Source organism: Hyposmocoma kahamanoa, unplaced genomic scaffold, assembly GCF_003589595.1.
Source record: "Hyposmocoma kahamanoa isolate Upper Pololo Valley unplaced genomic scaffold, ASM358959v1 218, whole genome shotgun sequence".
Taxonomy (NCBI): Eukaryota; Metazoa; Arthropoda; class Insecta; order Lepidoptera; family Cosmopterigidae; genus Hyposmocoma; species Hyposmocoma kahamanoa.
The window spans coordinates 927,465-943,095 of NW_020653739.1; the positions used below are offsets into that span (position 1 = coordinate 927,465).

A 15,631-nucleotide genomic window follows, 5' to 3' on the forward strand; every position below is an offset into this window, starting at 1 on the left:
GCTATTGTTGTTTTTAGGCGTTTTTGTAATTATTATTATTATTTTACAGTTTTAATCCTAGTGTAATTTTTGTAATCTAATTTTTAAATTTAATTATAATATGTAATTTTGTAAATTAATGGGATTTATGCCTAAATAAATAAATTTATTATTATTATTATTATTATTATTTAACGGGGATAGATTTATCTGCTGCTGTAGAAAGAGTGCCTACGAATTTATCATATAGATCCAAGAAGTTATCAGAATTAACATCTGGTAAATTTGATAATTCTTCTTCGAGAACAGAGGAGAAATTGTCCCAGTCCGCTTTCTCCAATCGATATTTTAAAAGGGGAGCAATGTCCCTGGGAGGGAGGGGGGAATGATGGAGAACTGTTACAATTGGGAAGTGATCACTGCCTTATGAGTTAGGGAGCACTTCCCAATTGAAAAGTGGGGCCATTGAGGACGAAGCCAGACTTAGGTCAACGGCACTAGGGTTTTGGATAGGTGAGACTCTGCGAGTGACTGAACCATCATTTAAGACGCAGACGTTAATATCATCCAGGAAAACTAAGAAGAATGGAGATAAGGAGTCACAGCAGTGAGAGCCCCACATGGTATGTTTACAGTTAAAATCTCCCAGAATGATAAGAGGGCCATTTATTGGGGCAAGGAGGATTTTTAATTCCATTATCAATTCTAGGGAAGGGTGTGAGATATAAACAGATATGAAGGAAATAATCATTGCTCTGGCAGCGACAACATACAGGCCATGGCTGTGTGGGGGGATAGGGATCTCATTGTAGGAGATAGGTCTACTGATGAATAAAGAATAGCCAGCACATTCATCATTCCTGTCATCCCGAAGACATGAGGAGCCAGGTAACCTAAAGTGGCGCCCTGGCCGAAGCCATATCTCCGAGATGGCAAAAACAACAGGGGCGTGTCTATTGATTAAATATAAAATTTCTTGCTTTTTATTTTTGATGTTTCTACAATTCCATTGGAGGAAACTGGGGTCCATTATAAGGTTTATTTTTAAACGTGGTTATCAACTGATTGAGCAGGGTCAAAACATAAGGAGGAATAATATCTGATAATTTTTCTAGGATGTTTACTAAAGTAGCAGTGAGTAGTTCGGCCAAGCTAGTATTAGGTGATAGTGAGTCGGGTTCTTCAGGTCTCTTTAAGAAATTACCATTCGGGAGTAAATATCGGGGTCGCAGTCAGACTCTGGTGGGCCTGGACGTCATAGGAGGGGCTCAATTGTGGTCGTAACTGGCGAGTTACATGCACAAGTTTTTCTTTAAGAAGTCTGAGATGTAGGTGAGGACGATACATTTTTTGGGGACTGGCAATTGGGTCGGGGGATCTGTGGGGTCTGAGTGGGCCTGATAGAATCTGAATAAGAAAGTCTCACACGTCTGAAACGTTTCGATGCCTCTGAGTAGGGGATGTTCTCTTCAGACATAACAATATTTATGGATTTTTGACGTGAATGCTCAAAGTCAGTAGCCTTATGTTTTCCTAGACACAGGAAACAAGATACATTACAGTCAGCTACATCACAAGAATCACCTGCGTGATTTTCAGAGCATTTATAGCATTGAGGTTTTGGGCGGCAGTCCTTACTTACGTGACCAAACCGGCAGCAATTAAGGCATTTAATCGTAGGTAATTGATAAATCTCGACTGGGAGAGACATATTAATACAATATACTCTGCCAGGACGTACCTGGCCAACAAAAGTTAAAACGACACTTGATGTCGCGGTCCATTCACTTACACCATCAGTAGTAACTTTTCTTGATAGGCATCTGGCTCTGATAACTGAACCGCATGTGTTGGGAGATTTCAAGGAGGACACAAATTCTTCCATTGACCAGTCTTTAGGGACATGACGAACTATTCCCATACGTGATACCTGGTATCTTGGAATGTTAGCAGTAAGTTTATACTTATTTAGGAACTCACCGTCTAGAAACAGGTTTGCATCTTCTGCAGTCTTGAATTCTACGCACACTGTATTCCTGCCTAACGATCTAATCCCACCTTGTACAATGCCGGGAACTTGATTTTTGTGAAGTAATTGAGCTACTTTTACGGCCCTATCTGTACTGCCAGGAGAGTGGATATCATCGATTTTTGATACCTGAACTGAGAGTGGCGCTTCGTCAAAGGATGAGAACTTGATTTTATATACTTTTTCGTAACCAGGAACAGTGAAAATGGTTTGGATGCTGGGTGCAGACGGAGATGATCCTCTTTTTGCTTTGACGCTATTTACGTCCATAAGTGCAGGGCGCTTTTGAGCAGATTTGGGAGTTTGAATCTGCAGAAATAGAGCCTGTGATAATGCAAAATCACCACTTGCATTAACACTGCACACTTGCCATCACTGAGGTTACCTCCCCTGTTAAGGGGATTAATCTGCGTCTGACTCCATCAAGGAAAGAAAATTAAGACACTTACCAGATCAAATTTTGTTAGTTATTTTTCACCAAAACAAAAATACAGCACAATATTTAGAATCTCAATCGTAAATAAGTGAAAACACATGTGTTAGACATCACACCAACGAGCAAAATCTCAGCATTTAATATTATTATTTATGTTTTCTTCATAGAAATAGGAGTTTTGTTATGTATTAATAATTTGTATGTGCCCTATATACAGGTGTCCCAAAAGTCAATGATAACCTGAGAACAGATATTGCCTAGTTTGGAACAACCCAGAAAAAAAATATTTAAAAAACGGAGTCATGTTTTTTTGTGATATAAGCATTTTAATGAAAAATGTTGAAAATGTACGACCTGTACACCATTTTTAAGTACTACAATTGCAAATTTGCTAATTTAGCTGTTCTAGTTTTTGTAACGGTGACCTAAATAGCCCAGCTAATGAACACAATGCCAAAGAAAACCCGAATTGCTGAAGTTTTAGCTCAAAAAATAATGTAATTAATTTTTTTCTTGAAATTTTTACTAGATTTTTTTCAATGTAATGCAATTAAACACCCCATACTGTAAAAAAATGTACTTAGACTACATCGAGTATATAACCAGAAATAGAGACGAAATGTTATTTAATTTGTTTGAAAACTATTCTGCCATATCATTACTGTGACCACTGCGCTCCGATTGGCTAGCCCGAGTTCGAAATAATTGACGGGTGTCGTCAACTGTTTCACTTCAAATCGACTAGTTGAAGTTTTTTTTTTTATTATTTATTTAAAAAAAAATTTACAAAAAGAAAACTTATAAATTAAAACTTAGCGGTACAACAAAAACCTGAATAGGTTTATCCGTACACCGCGATTCATTGACGTGAGCTCGTAACACAACTGGCTAACCCGTTTGCGTACGTACGCTTACCCACTACCATAAAAACAACCACTACTCGAGTAAAAGACCTGTGAACGAAAATAATAACTTATAGCGAAATAGATAAATACCCTCGGAGTGGTGTTACAATAAAAACAGTCACTCACGTATACAGGCGTTCAGAGTTTATTTAATAAATATGATTTAAGATTTGTTTTTATGCTGTTAGTTGTAAGGTTAATTTTTATTTCTGATGGTAGTGAATTTTTACCGTATATATTATTATAACGAGGTATTATTAGTAATTGATTGTTTACACTTCGAGTTTCCATTTTGTGACTGACTTTTTTTTGCAAGTTTTTATTAAAAAATTGTTCTATAAGTAAGGTGTATTTAATTTTATCATGAATCGGTAAGATTTTGCAATATTCGAAGAGATCGTGATAATTACTTTTATGTATTAACTTAACTTTGTATGGAACTATTGTCTTTATTATACGTAATTGAAGTTGATAAATTAAATTCAGCTTAGTTTTACATGACCTACCATAGCTACTAAGGCCATAAGAAATTATGGATTCTCCCAAAGCCATATAAAGAGATAACAGAGTTTGGAATGGAATTTTATTTCGTATCAGAGTAAACTTGGCAAGTATTGCCCGCAGCTTATAGCATACGTGATTAGTGTGATCCGTCCATTTGAATCTATTGCCAATCATAAGTCCGAGGTATCGCTGTGTTTTTACCAGTTCAATCGCCTTGCATACACAGTCTGTTTGGTCTGTATGTAGGCAATCATGTCTGTGAGCAATTTATAAAAGCGGTGTAGAAACTCTGTTTTTACTCGAACTTATATACAATCAATTTTGTTTTACTTGCATTAAGCACCAGACCGACATCGTGGGACCATTTTGTTAACAACGTAAAGTCGTGTTGTAAGCAACGTAATGCATCGTTTATATTTTTGGAAGCTGCAACGAGACAGGTATCATCAGCGAACAGATATATCTCGCATTTATTTACGAGGTGGACAACATCATTGACATACGTCAGATAATGTAACGGTCCCAAAACTGTACCTTGAGCCGAACCCTCTGTTACATTAAATTTGTCACTAAATTGATTGCTAACTTTGACATTGTAGGATCTATGATTTAGGTAATTTTTACACCATTTTTTGAGTGGTCCCCTAATACCACAGTCGTCAAGTTTCTCCATAAGAACGTCATGACGCAGTGTGTCAAAAGCTTTACTATAATCTATGAACACAACTAATACGTGCATTTGGTTGTTTAAATGATCAAAGATTGAGTCCGCAAAATTTGATAATAATTAATATTGTGATTCAGTCAAGATATTATTTTTATTGTTAAAGTCTATTATTTGTCTACCTACATGTTTCTCTGCTATTTTATCAATGACAGGTAATATCGTTATGGGACGATAATTGTCGTAATTTTTACAACTTCCATTTTTGTGGATTGGTCTTACTATACCAGTTTTAAGTTCAGCGGGGTATTCCCCACGGTCAATGGAAATGTTGATAAATCTGATAATGGGTGCAATTGAATCAGACATCATTTTTAAGTCAACTGTTCTTATTTGATCAATACCAGGGGCTTTATTAATGTTGAGAGAGTGAATAATTGTTTTAACAGATTGGGCTGTCGCTTTTTGATATCTGATAGATATGTACATTGGTAGGTCTCCTGTAGCTGGCCGAGTCCAGAATTTTTCTGTTGCAGCTTGGGATGATATTTCTGACAGCATTTCGGAAAGAAATGGCAAAGTTGTTACTGATTTCGCTTATTTTCTTTACAGTACTCTCAAAGGCATTTATAATTATACCATCTACTGAATTTTTAACCCTCCCCGTTATTTCGTGCAAGATACGCCATAGATTGTGCGTGTTATTTTTATTGTTATTAATATCGTCTTTGATTTGTTTATTTTTTGCAGCAAGTATTAACTTATTTGCATAATTTCTCGCTCGGTTATATTTTAATTTCAGTATATTGTTTGTCATATCTTCTAACCACTGTAAATATATTTTGTCTCGAAAGTCACAAGCATTTAAGATTTTTTTTGTTTGGCATTGTTAGAGATAGCATAATTGAGTGAGGCAAACAGTCTCAGGGTCGTATTCTAGAACTCTACTCAATGCTCAAGTCAGGATTTTAATTGAAACACACGCACTGGAAATACGACTCTAATGGCAGGGACTTGAGTATTATTTCGAGTGCTTTAAACCATACTCAAATCCTGACTTGAGCATTGAGTAGAGTTCTGGAATACGACCCTCAAAATTCCAAATTTCTCGACAGATATAGGAATTTAAATAAAAGTAATGAATAAATAAAATTATTATAATTTTATTACAGACTACGGCAAGTGCTCAAACTGTTTTCCACCGGCGGCGGCGTCAATATATGCACGGCAACGCCTTAAAAATGACCTTTTCACCAATCGTGCATATCGTCGTAAATTTATCTGTTGTACAGCTTCCGTGATTCTTCGTCGTAATTCGGCAACGTTTGATATCGGTCTTGCATAAACTTTCTTTCAGATAATCCCTGTAAAAAAGTCTAGGGGTTCCAATCTGGAGAACGGGGTGTCAGATCTACTGGAAGACGTGACACTTAGCATATATTACATTCTGGAGCGTCATTTCATATGACTAACAGGAGAGATTGGCTAGATAACTATGTGAAGTTTCAGTAGCCAGTTAAAATATCTTGCGCGAATGGGAGCAGAGTGGATGGTGAAGGCCGAGATGATATTTGTTCGGATGAGTTGAACGTGAGTGTGAAGGGAGCTGTCTATGTGCCGAAGCTAGCTGCGAATCTGTTGAGTGTAAGTACGAGTGAGTCGTAACTTTGTGGTAGTATTTTCGAAGAGAGGTTGTGAATTATACAGGCTTTATATTTGAAAGTGATACATATTAATAGAGTGCGTTACATTCCTGATTCTGAACCCAAAAACTTTAACTTTACAAAAAAATATCGACTACTTGTGAACAACATTACTTATCGAAATCTGTGCACACCACTATTATTGCTCCGACAGACGCGCGGCGGCGAGAACAAAGCACAGGTCGGCACTGTTTGCAGAGACAGTGCACGCGCGACCTTGGCCTAGCGAAGACACGTAAATTATTGGTACTTCCGCTCGCCCGAACACTGCGCCGGCGGCGAACGCGCCTCTCGCCTGCAAAATGGTGCGACTTTACGCGATAAGTGATGATAGTATGAGGCGAGCTATTGAAATGTTCCCAAATTGGAGTTTACGAGGAGGAGGTGAACAGTGTCGAAGTTGTTACATGAGAGGATTATCTCAGCATTTTACACTGTGAGACAAAATGTGTTTGTGTTGATCAATTTACTACGACAAAACAAAATTTACTACGACGTGCTAGACTATGCATTGTGGAAAACGGTGAACATTTTGAACACTTGCTCCGTACCACGTAAATAAACTGTAAATAATTAAAAATCAATCATTGTAAATAATTTGATTTCACATTTATAACTACGCCAAAAACCTCAATTCTTATTAAATGATAATTTAATTATCTTTTTTAGTACGTAAAACAGTTCGATGATAGTTCATAAGTAAAAAATAGTTAACATAAGATAAAACTTAATCATTTCGATAACAGCTTTTTCATCATGACATAGATGAGTAGGTGAGAGAGAGATGTGAAATCATTGTTATTGTAGCTGTCTCACTCGGCTCTCGCTTGGTAGTATTCCCAATGCACTCCAAATCAAGCGTAAAGGGAATCGGTTTATTCCTATGTACACTCCAAAACAAATTTGTTGATTTATTTTTTGTTCTATCCCATATCCTAATTTTATTTTAGTCTATGTTAAGTTGGAAGATGATTTACTAAAACATGCATGAATATGTCTCACTTTAAAATATACGGCCGTATAAAGCTAATGATTGTCAAGTGAGCGGTAAGGTTGAGTTGGTATGTAAGGAACAGAAAGGGATCTATGTAGGGAAACCTAATTCTAATCCTGATTTGCTTTCAGCTTTAAAAACAACTACTGAGGATGAAGTTAAACTATGGCACCGCAGACTTGGACATTTAGCACTTCGCAATATGAAATTACTACGTGACAAACTGGCGAGAGGTAGGTATATATATTCAAAGATTCAAATTCATTACAGTGTGTGTCGTGCTTGAAAGGTAAGCAAACTACATTACCTTTTCCGAAGCAAGAGAGTACACGTGCTACTGAAATTCTTGAATTGGTCCATAGCGACATTTGTGGCCCTATGGAGACTGCTTCATTTGCAGGGTATAGGTATTTCCTGACGTTTTTTGACAATAATTTAAGAAAAACTTTTGTTTATTTTTGGCGGAACAAAACTGAGGTCTATTCTAAGCTGATAGAGTTTAAAACGCTTGCTGAAAATCAGACGGATAAAAAGCTAAAGGCAATTAGGACAGACAACGGGAAAGAATACGTCAATGAAAGCGTAAACACTTTTTTGCGGAATAATGGTATTGTTCATCAGTTGACAGTAGAGTATACACCGCAACAAAATGGAGTGAGTGAACGAGCTAATTGTTCAATTGTGGAACGAGCTAGAAGCATGCTTGTAGAAGCGAAACATAGCATGAAATATTGGGCCGAAGCGGTCAATACCTCAGTGTATCTGAAGAACAGATATCCTACACGGGCTGTAAAAGGGAAGACGCCTGAAGAAGCATGGTCTAACAGAAAGGTTGACCTAAATCATTTGAAGGTTTTCGGCTGCCGGGAGTTTATGCATGTTCCAAAACAGAAGCGTAGAAAATTTGACTCAAAGACAAAAGAATTGCTATTTGTTGGCTACTGTGAAACAACAAAAGGCTATCGTCTTATAGATCCTGTAACGCATGGCTTACACAAAGCGAGAGATGTTGTCTTCTTTGAGAATCAAATAAGAGTTCATGCAAACGACTGTGATGAAATCGTGGAAGTGGTGACATTAGATGACAGCTTCGAGAAACCTATAATGATTCAAGTCGTTAATGCCCCTGAAACTCATCGAGTGGAACAGCATGAAGATTTTTTTGACTGTCAAGATGTTGAACAGCAGTGTATGGAAAACATTGTTGGAAAAGAGTTACAATCAGGTGAAATGAGAAATGAAATTGAAACTGGTAACCCCAATGAAGGAGTGGAAGTTCCTGAATCTGAAGTTCACGATGAAGAAGTTTCTGAACTAAGATTGAAAACCACTTATGATGTTCCTGAAAGAAGATATCCTCTTAGAGTAAGGAAGCCAAAAAAATATAATGATTATATTCTTTATTATATGCAGAAGAGGATATGAAGGAAGATCCTGTATCAGTTGACGAAGCTTTATCCAGACCAGATAGAGATAAATGGCTTAAAGCAATTCAAGAAGAGCTTGATGCAATTAAGAAAAAGCAGACATGGGAGTTAGTAGAAAAGAGTAATGGCTACTTTGTGGATTCTAAATGGATTTTTAGAATAAAAAAGGAACCGGGGAAGATACGGCACAAAGCGAGACTTGTTGCCAGAGGTTTTACCTAAATAAAGGGATTGAACTACAACGAAACTTTTTGCGTCTGTTGTACGTCACAGTACTCTGAAATTACTATTAGCCTTAGCTGTGAAGAATGACTTGAAAGTGGATCAGATGGTATCGTTACTGCGTTCTTGAATGGAGACTTAAAAGAGAATGTGTATATGAAGCAGCCTAAAGGTTTCGAAGTAATTGGTAAAGAAGGACATGTCTGCCTATTGAAGAAGGCTCTTTACGGATTAAAGCAGGCTCCCAGAGAACGGTATGAGAAATTACACAAAGTTTTGTTAGATATGGGTTTCAAGAGATCCGAAAGTGAACCTTGTGTTTATTGTGATATATGTGGATGATATATTAATTTTCTGGAATGATAGGACATCAGTAAAGAAGGAGCTTCAAACTAAATTCGAAATGAGAGACTTAGGCGAAGTAGATGTTTTTATAGGAATGAAGATCAAACAGCAAGGGAACTCCATACAGCTCAACCAATCAGTGTATTTTGAGAAAATACTTAAGAAATTTGGGATGAGTGACTGCAAGAGTGTAAAAACTCCTGTTGAAACTGGGTTCTTCAACCCGTGAAACCAAAAGATGAGAGTTACGTTTCACCAAGTGAAAGTCGATTGGTTCACTGAATTACCTAGCTGTCTGCTTTTACTGCAGTCCTAAATTAAATGTGTTTTTACATAATTTACTTAAGATCTGTTTTATTGTTTCTAATTCGAATGTCCTAGATCTCTGTGAGGTATCCATAAACTCTGGATTTATTCACAAAAAACCATATCTATAATTATCTACATCTAATATATCTATATCTAATATCTAAAATTTGAATTAGTAGAAAGTCAATTTTTAAGTATGATGTATATAATCATACTTTAAAATTGACTTTCTACTAATTCAAATTAAAAAGAAATCATTTTTTGAAATAGTTTTGCGGCCCTGGTGTAAAGTCCTATTTTTCGAGTTACGACAAGATCATTTTCCGGCGTCGCTTTTCTCCAATATGAGATACTAAATATTTTTTAAGATTTGCTTTAAGAATAAAATATTTGTTTTATTGGTCAATGATCACATTTGTAGTGTTCATTTCCAGTGTGAATCATTTCATGACCTTGCAGTCATGTGTTTTATTACAAACCTTTATTGCATATATTACTTGTATTCTTCTACTCACCAGTGTGAGTTTTTATGTGACACCTAAGTTGACATTTTCTTATAAAACATTTGGTGCAAATATCACACTTGAATGGTTTATCACCAGTACGAGTCTTTAAATGATTGTAATAATATTTTTTACAGATAAAAGATTTGTTACAGTGTTCACAATTGTATGGCTTCTCCTCAGAATGACTCATTTCATGCTGGTTGAGTGAATATTTTTTTATAAAGCCTTTATTGCAAACATTACACATGTATGGTTTCTCTCCAGTATGAATCATTATATGACGCTTAAGGTCATGCGTTTTAATAAAACCTTTATTGCAAATGTTACACTGGTATGGTTGCATATTAGAATGTCTCATTTTATGCATATTGAGTTCATATTTCTTTATAAAACCTTTGTTGCATATATTACACTTGTAAGGTTTCTCTCCAGTATGAATCATTTTATGACGCTTCAGTTCATGTATTGTTACAAAACCTTTATTGCAAATATCACACTTGTGTGGTCTCTCTCCAGTATGAGTCATTTTATGACATTTAAGTTCGTGTCTCCTCATAAAACATTTACTGCAAATATCACACTTGTGTGGTCTGTCTCCAGTATGAGATATTAAATGTCTATTGCAATTTGCTTTACTAGTAAAAGATTTGTTACAAAATTCACAATTGTATTGTTTCTTTACAGTGTGAATTGTTTTATGACACCTAAGCTTAAGTTTGTTTGTAAACCCTTTATTGCAGACATCACACTTGTACAGTTGAGCATCATCATTCAACTTACTTAATGTGCTTTGCCCACATGTTGCTTGAGCTACATTAGGAAGCTGCAACACCACTGGGCCTATGACCATTTCTTCCTTGATTTCATGGTTTGCATACAAATCCACCTTAGCGGTTTGTTCTTCATTCGCTAAATCAACTGGCTCCTGTTTGATGTGGACTTTCTTGTATATACCCATTGGGTTGTTCTCCAATTCGATGACCTCTTCCTTAAAGTTCATAATATCTTATAGCTCCATGTGTGACATTGACAAACGATGTAACTGTGACATGCACAAAATATATCATACAGTGTAAGTATTACAAATATTTTTTATTTTTCAGGTTTATTCTGGAATAAAAAGTAATTTGTTAATGTATCACATATTGAACAGATTTTAATGCATTTGTCAATATTGGTCCGGTCAACTGGCCAGAAAAACACTAATACTAAATTTGCCAAATGTAATCCACATCCATACAATGGTTTTCGGCAGATGATAGGATTTTAATCGCCACATTTGGTTATCTTCTTCATCAACTCATATAATATGATCTATTGTAATGCACGGGGCTTATTTAAGGGAAGGTCTAGGCAAATCAGGTTTTACCAAACAAATGATTGTTAAAAATTACTGCACAACATATGGTCGCACTGTTGGCGACCGAATCGGATGTGGTAGGCAAATCTAAGGGTCGTATTCCAGAACTCTACTCAATGCTGAAGTCAGGACTTAAGTATGATTTAAGGCACTAGAAATCATACTCAAGTCGTTGCCATTAGGGTCGTATTTTCAGTGCTTGAAGTCATATTCAAGTCCTGACTTGAGCATTGAGTTGAGTTCTGGAATACGTAGATAAACGTAGATACTCCTGACTTTGATTAATCATGGATTAATTTATGTACCTACATGAAGTAACTTCAGCAACAGTATTTACTTGTTCCAATTTTAGTACATTTACTGTCGTAGTATAAATAAACTATATATTATTTAGGTACTTGTCTTTACAAATAAATAACCAAGAGATAATAGGTACATACCAGAAAAATAAATATTTTTCATTCTTCTTTTTACTTATTGGGCACACTTAGGATTTCGCCAGTATCAGGTATTCCGCTAAGTAATTTTATGAGTTTCAGTAGATTCTGTGGTTTATATAAAGCACGTAATATCTCATAATAGTTTGTGATTTATAGGTTTTCTAATCATTCAACACGACAATAAAGTAAAATTTAAAGTTTAGGTTTTATTTTTACAGTGTTTTTTTTTTCTGGCCATGGAAACAAAGTCCTTCAGCCGAAAACATAAAAATAAGTTTTTCTGTAAATATGGCCGCCACAAAGAGGATAGGCAATTTGAGGCGGCGTGCTTGGATTGACTCGGGATTCCTTAAAACGGGCTGATACGGTTATTTTAGTTCGAGATTCGTATAATTTCGCGTTTTAATCTTCGATTAAGGCACGATAGCATTATCCTATTCCACTTTAAACTAGATTTCACAAAATAATTGAAAGTAAAAATAAAAACAACGCTTTTCCCTCCAAAAGGTCCAGAGCGAATCCCACACAGTGTTACTAACCAGTGTTGCCAGACTAGTTAATTCGCTAATTTATGTATGTTAAGTAGCCGATATTCCCCCAAGCCATAAAATACTTAAATGTCCGCCAGCAATTTCCCTCACGTCGAAATACTCAAACCCCCAAATGAGTCCATTCCCCACAAAAATCTCCTATAAAATTTTTAATTCCCCAGACATTTTATTAAGCAGCCTAAAATCGCCTTTTCCTATTTCCAAACAATGAAACCTAAGTTATCTTATTTAGTAAACTTAGCAATTCAAACGTTGAAAGTCCAGTTTATAGATATTTAATCGGTTTTAACAAATTATAATCTTTAAAATGTAAACTTTATAAATATAGCTAGTAAACGATTCAAAAAGATAAATAATGGTATGTTTGCTACCGCTAAAACGTAGTGGTTATATGCTCAGTGGCTACCGCGGTTGCGCAGAGAGTGACGATGGAAAGAAACAAAATCAGAATGCGAGGTAAAATGGAACAATTTTAAATTTAAATATGAGTAGAAGAAGAAAAAACGATACGATACGAATGGAGAGAGGCGATACAAAAAGGTGGGATGACGTTTTAAGGAGGTCACACCGTCACAATTATGGAATCAAATTAAAGTAAATGAAGCACTGAAGAGCATTCGGCTTTGACAGCTATAACTATAATTTGTCAGTGTTTTTGTAAACAAATAAAGTCTTTAAAAAAAATTGTCTATTATGACCCTCTGTGCAGCAGTTGATTGCAAAAATACGGGAATACATTTATTCCCCAAAGATCCAAAAAGAACTAAACTGTGCGAATAAAGATCTTCGAAGGAAAAAAATTAAAGGTTATTAATTCGTTGAGGTTATGTGCGTCTCAATTTAAACCTGAAGATAGGTTAGGCCGAAATTTTGCAAAACAAATATCATGTATTCCTTTTCATTCCTGGCACTGCTATCATTAATACTTATGGCATTATTCTACTAGGATATGTTATCATTTATTAATTTATTTTTATACTTTAGGTGATGGACCTAAACACAAAGTATTGAAGAAACTACTGTGCCTCTATATTTTCTTTTATTAAAGTCAAACCCGCCAACTTGTTAGCACAACAAGCAACGTTCTGATAGATACTAATGAGGAGTTGCATGAGGAGTTGAATAGGCGGCCAGTCGCCGTTCAGATTTTTTCATCGCTACTTTCGTCCTGAGTAGCCTAAATGGCAATAAATCGCCTACACTGGCCACACTGTTTCCACATTTGACAGTTTACTCCTGTCAAAGGTTTTTCTTTCTTTTTTTGGCTTTTCGCGATCAGCGATGAAGCCAATCTATGACAAGATTAACCATTCAGTTGCCATGAGTTGCCACCTTAGACTATGGAAACGAAAGGACCACGAATTTACATATTTCATCATTTATTCTAAGTAAAAGTAAAAAACCGAGCACGTGAGATAGCTCCAAGTAGTGGGTCTGCCCTTGTCTAACAAGTTGCCAACGCTAAATAAAATTTTCTCTATCTCTGTCTTAGGTAGTGTCTAGCGATGGGACGAGTTGTATTTTTTTCAAGGCGAGTTGACGTGACTGCTACCACGAATTGCAACTTGAGTTACCTCGACTGCATGTACGATAGAGCGACCGCGAGTCGCGAGTACTACTCATACCAACGATTCACAGAGTTAGACACGACCAACGGGCGGCGTGACGACCGCGACTCGAGCGTGGGGGTCTACTCTCGTTCTCCGTCCGGCATCCGTCCGAAACAATTACTGTCAAATTCTTCGGCTTAAAACGGCTTCTCGGCCGCCATTTCTTTACATGTTTTAGGGTCGTATTCCAGAACTCTAATCAATGCTCAAGTCAGGACTTGAGCATACTCAAGTCTGCTAAAATCCTGACTTGAGCATTGAGTCTTGTTCTGGAATACGACCCTTAAAGCGGATTTTTGCGAATGTGTGCGTATATTTTGATGGGAGCTAGTAGTTTTCGTGAATGAAATAGAACTCGCAGATCCACCGGCTTACCTCGCGCTGATCAAAGAGGATCTAATCACTACGTTGGCGCTGATCGGTCGAGATGCATCGGGACAAGTTATTACGTGTTTAATAATGAACATTTTGAATAAATGGCATATTATGTATACGTATTATCATGCTCCTTTTAAGCGTGCTTATCAGCATGGTTTTTATCGTGCTACTAAAGAGCATATGAACCTGTAATTCTTTTTTACATGAAATATACATATAAGTGCGCATTTGACCTCCATCTCATCGTCACTCGACGATGGACCGTGCACACCTAAATAATGCCTATTCACTCTCGCCTTGATTTCTATTTTTCACGATAATCGGATTGATTCAATTTATCGATGACATAGAAAATGTTTCGAGTCATTCGAACATTTTGCAAATATTGAATAATCGATCGAAAATTTAATTATTACAATTATTCTTCGCTCAATAATGAAGTTTACGGTCCAGAGAGTTTTTAATTAACAAACGTCAAATTGTGACATAAAATGTGAAAAAATAATTAACGCGAATCCCTACGGAACTATCTACTATGCTGGAAAATTGTCAATAATGACGATATTGATAAAATTATTAAGTGTGAAGCAGTCAAAAATAAACCAATGTAGCTGTTACTAGCCGAGCTGCCATTGTATTTCTTTTTTGTATGAATACACCCCACACTAATAAATTATTTCATTTGACACTCTCACACATCGAAATCAGCCAAAACAAAAGGGGATTCCCAGCAAATCCGGGGGATTTTATTTTGCCTCCGGGTGTATTTCCGGGTGGAAATTGTCTTCTATTTTATGGTTTATGACTAGTCGCACAATGTACAATATTTTGTCAATATTTTATGTTTACTGCTTACTAAAAAGAGAAATCGTTTGCATTTACCGAACGTGGTGACTTGCGGCTGTTCTTGAGTAAATTGGAACCTGATATCAACAAACTTATTAAACAGAATCAGATTCATCCTTCACATTAGTTTTTATATTAGAATCGATTATGTTTGTTTTATTTTGAATAAAAGATACATTGTCTGAATACTATAACGTTGCGTTTCAACATACTCGATGCGTTTCAACATTTTAATAATCATTCTCATTGGCAGGTGTAGCCCGTAAGAGTTAACTTGAGAACTGAGCGCCGTTGTGTACTACCTACTGCGCTCAGGTCTCAAGTTAACTCTTGCGGATTATAGTAAAAGTTTCGTTTAGAATGAATGTTTAATCTCCGCTAATATAGCTCGCAATAATTAATTTAATTTGAAGTTATAGTGGT

General features: G+C 36.2%; 1 protein-coding gene across 2 annotated transcripts; it reads right to left on the minus strand.

The window, feature by feature from the left end:
- Nucleotides 1-5,710: 5,710 nt before the first annotated feature.
- Nucleotides 5,711-11,869, minus strand: LOC113227826 (gastrula zinc finger protein xLCGF3.1-like). Of its 2 annotated transcripts, none has more exons than XM_026460864.1 (2): nucleotides 10,804-11,188; nucleotides 5,711-6,152 (listed from the first exon to the last, which is right to left on the minus strand). In XM_026460864.1, the coding sequence occupies exons 1-2, from the start codon at nucleotides 11,021-11,023 to the stop codon at nucleotides 6,034-6,036; spliced, it is 339 nt and encodes a 112-aa protein (XP_026316649.1). In that variant the 5' UTR covers nucleotides 11,024-11,188; the 3' UTR covers nucleotides 5,711-6,033. The 2 variants fall into 2 exon arrangements, with proteins under 2 accessions (XP_026316649.1, XP_026316648.1); XM_026460863.1 differs by lacking the exon at nucleotides 5,711-6,152 and adding an exon at nucleotides 11,824-11,869 and having other exon boundaries at nucleotides 9,944-11,133.
- Between the last annotated feature and the right edge of the window lie 3,762 nt (nucleotides 11,870-15,631).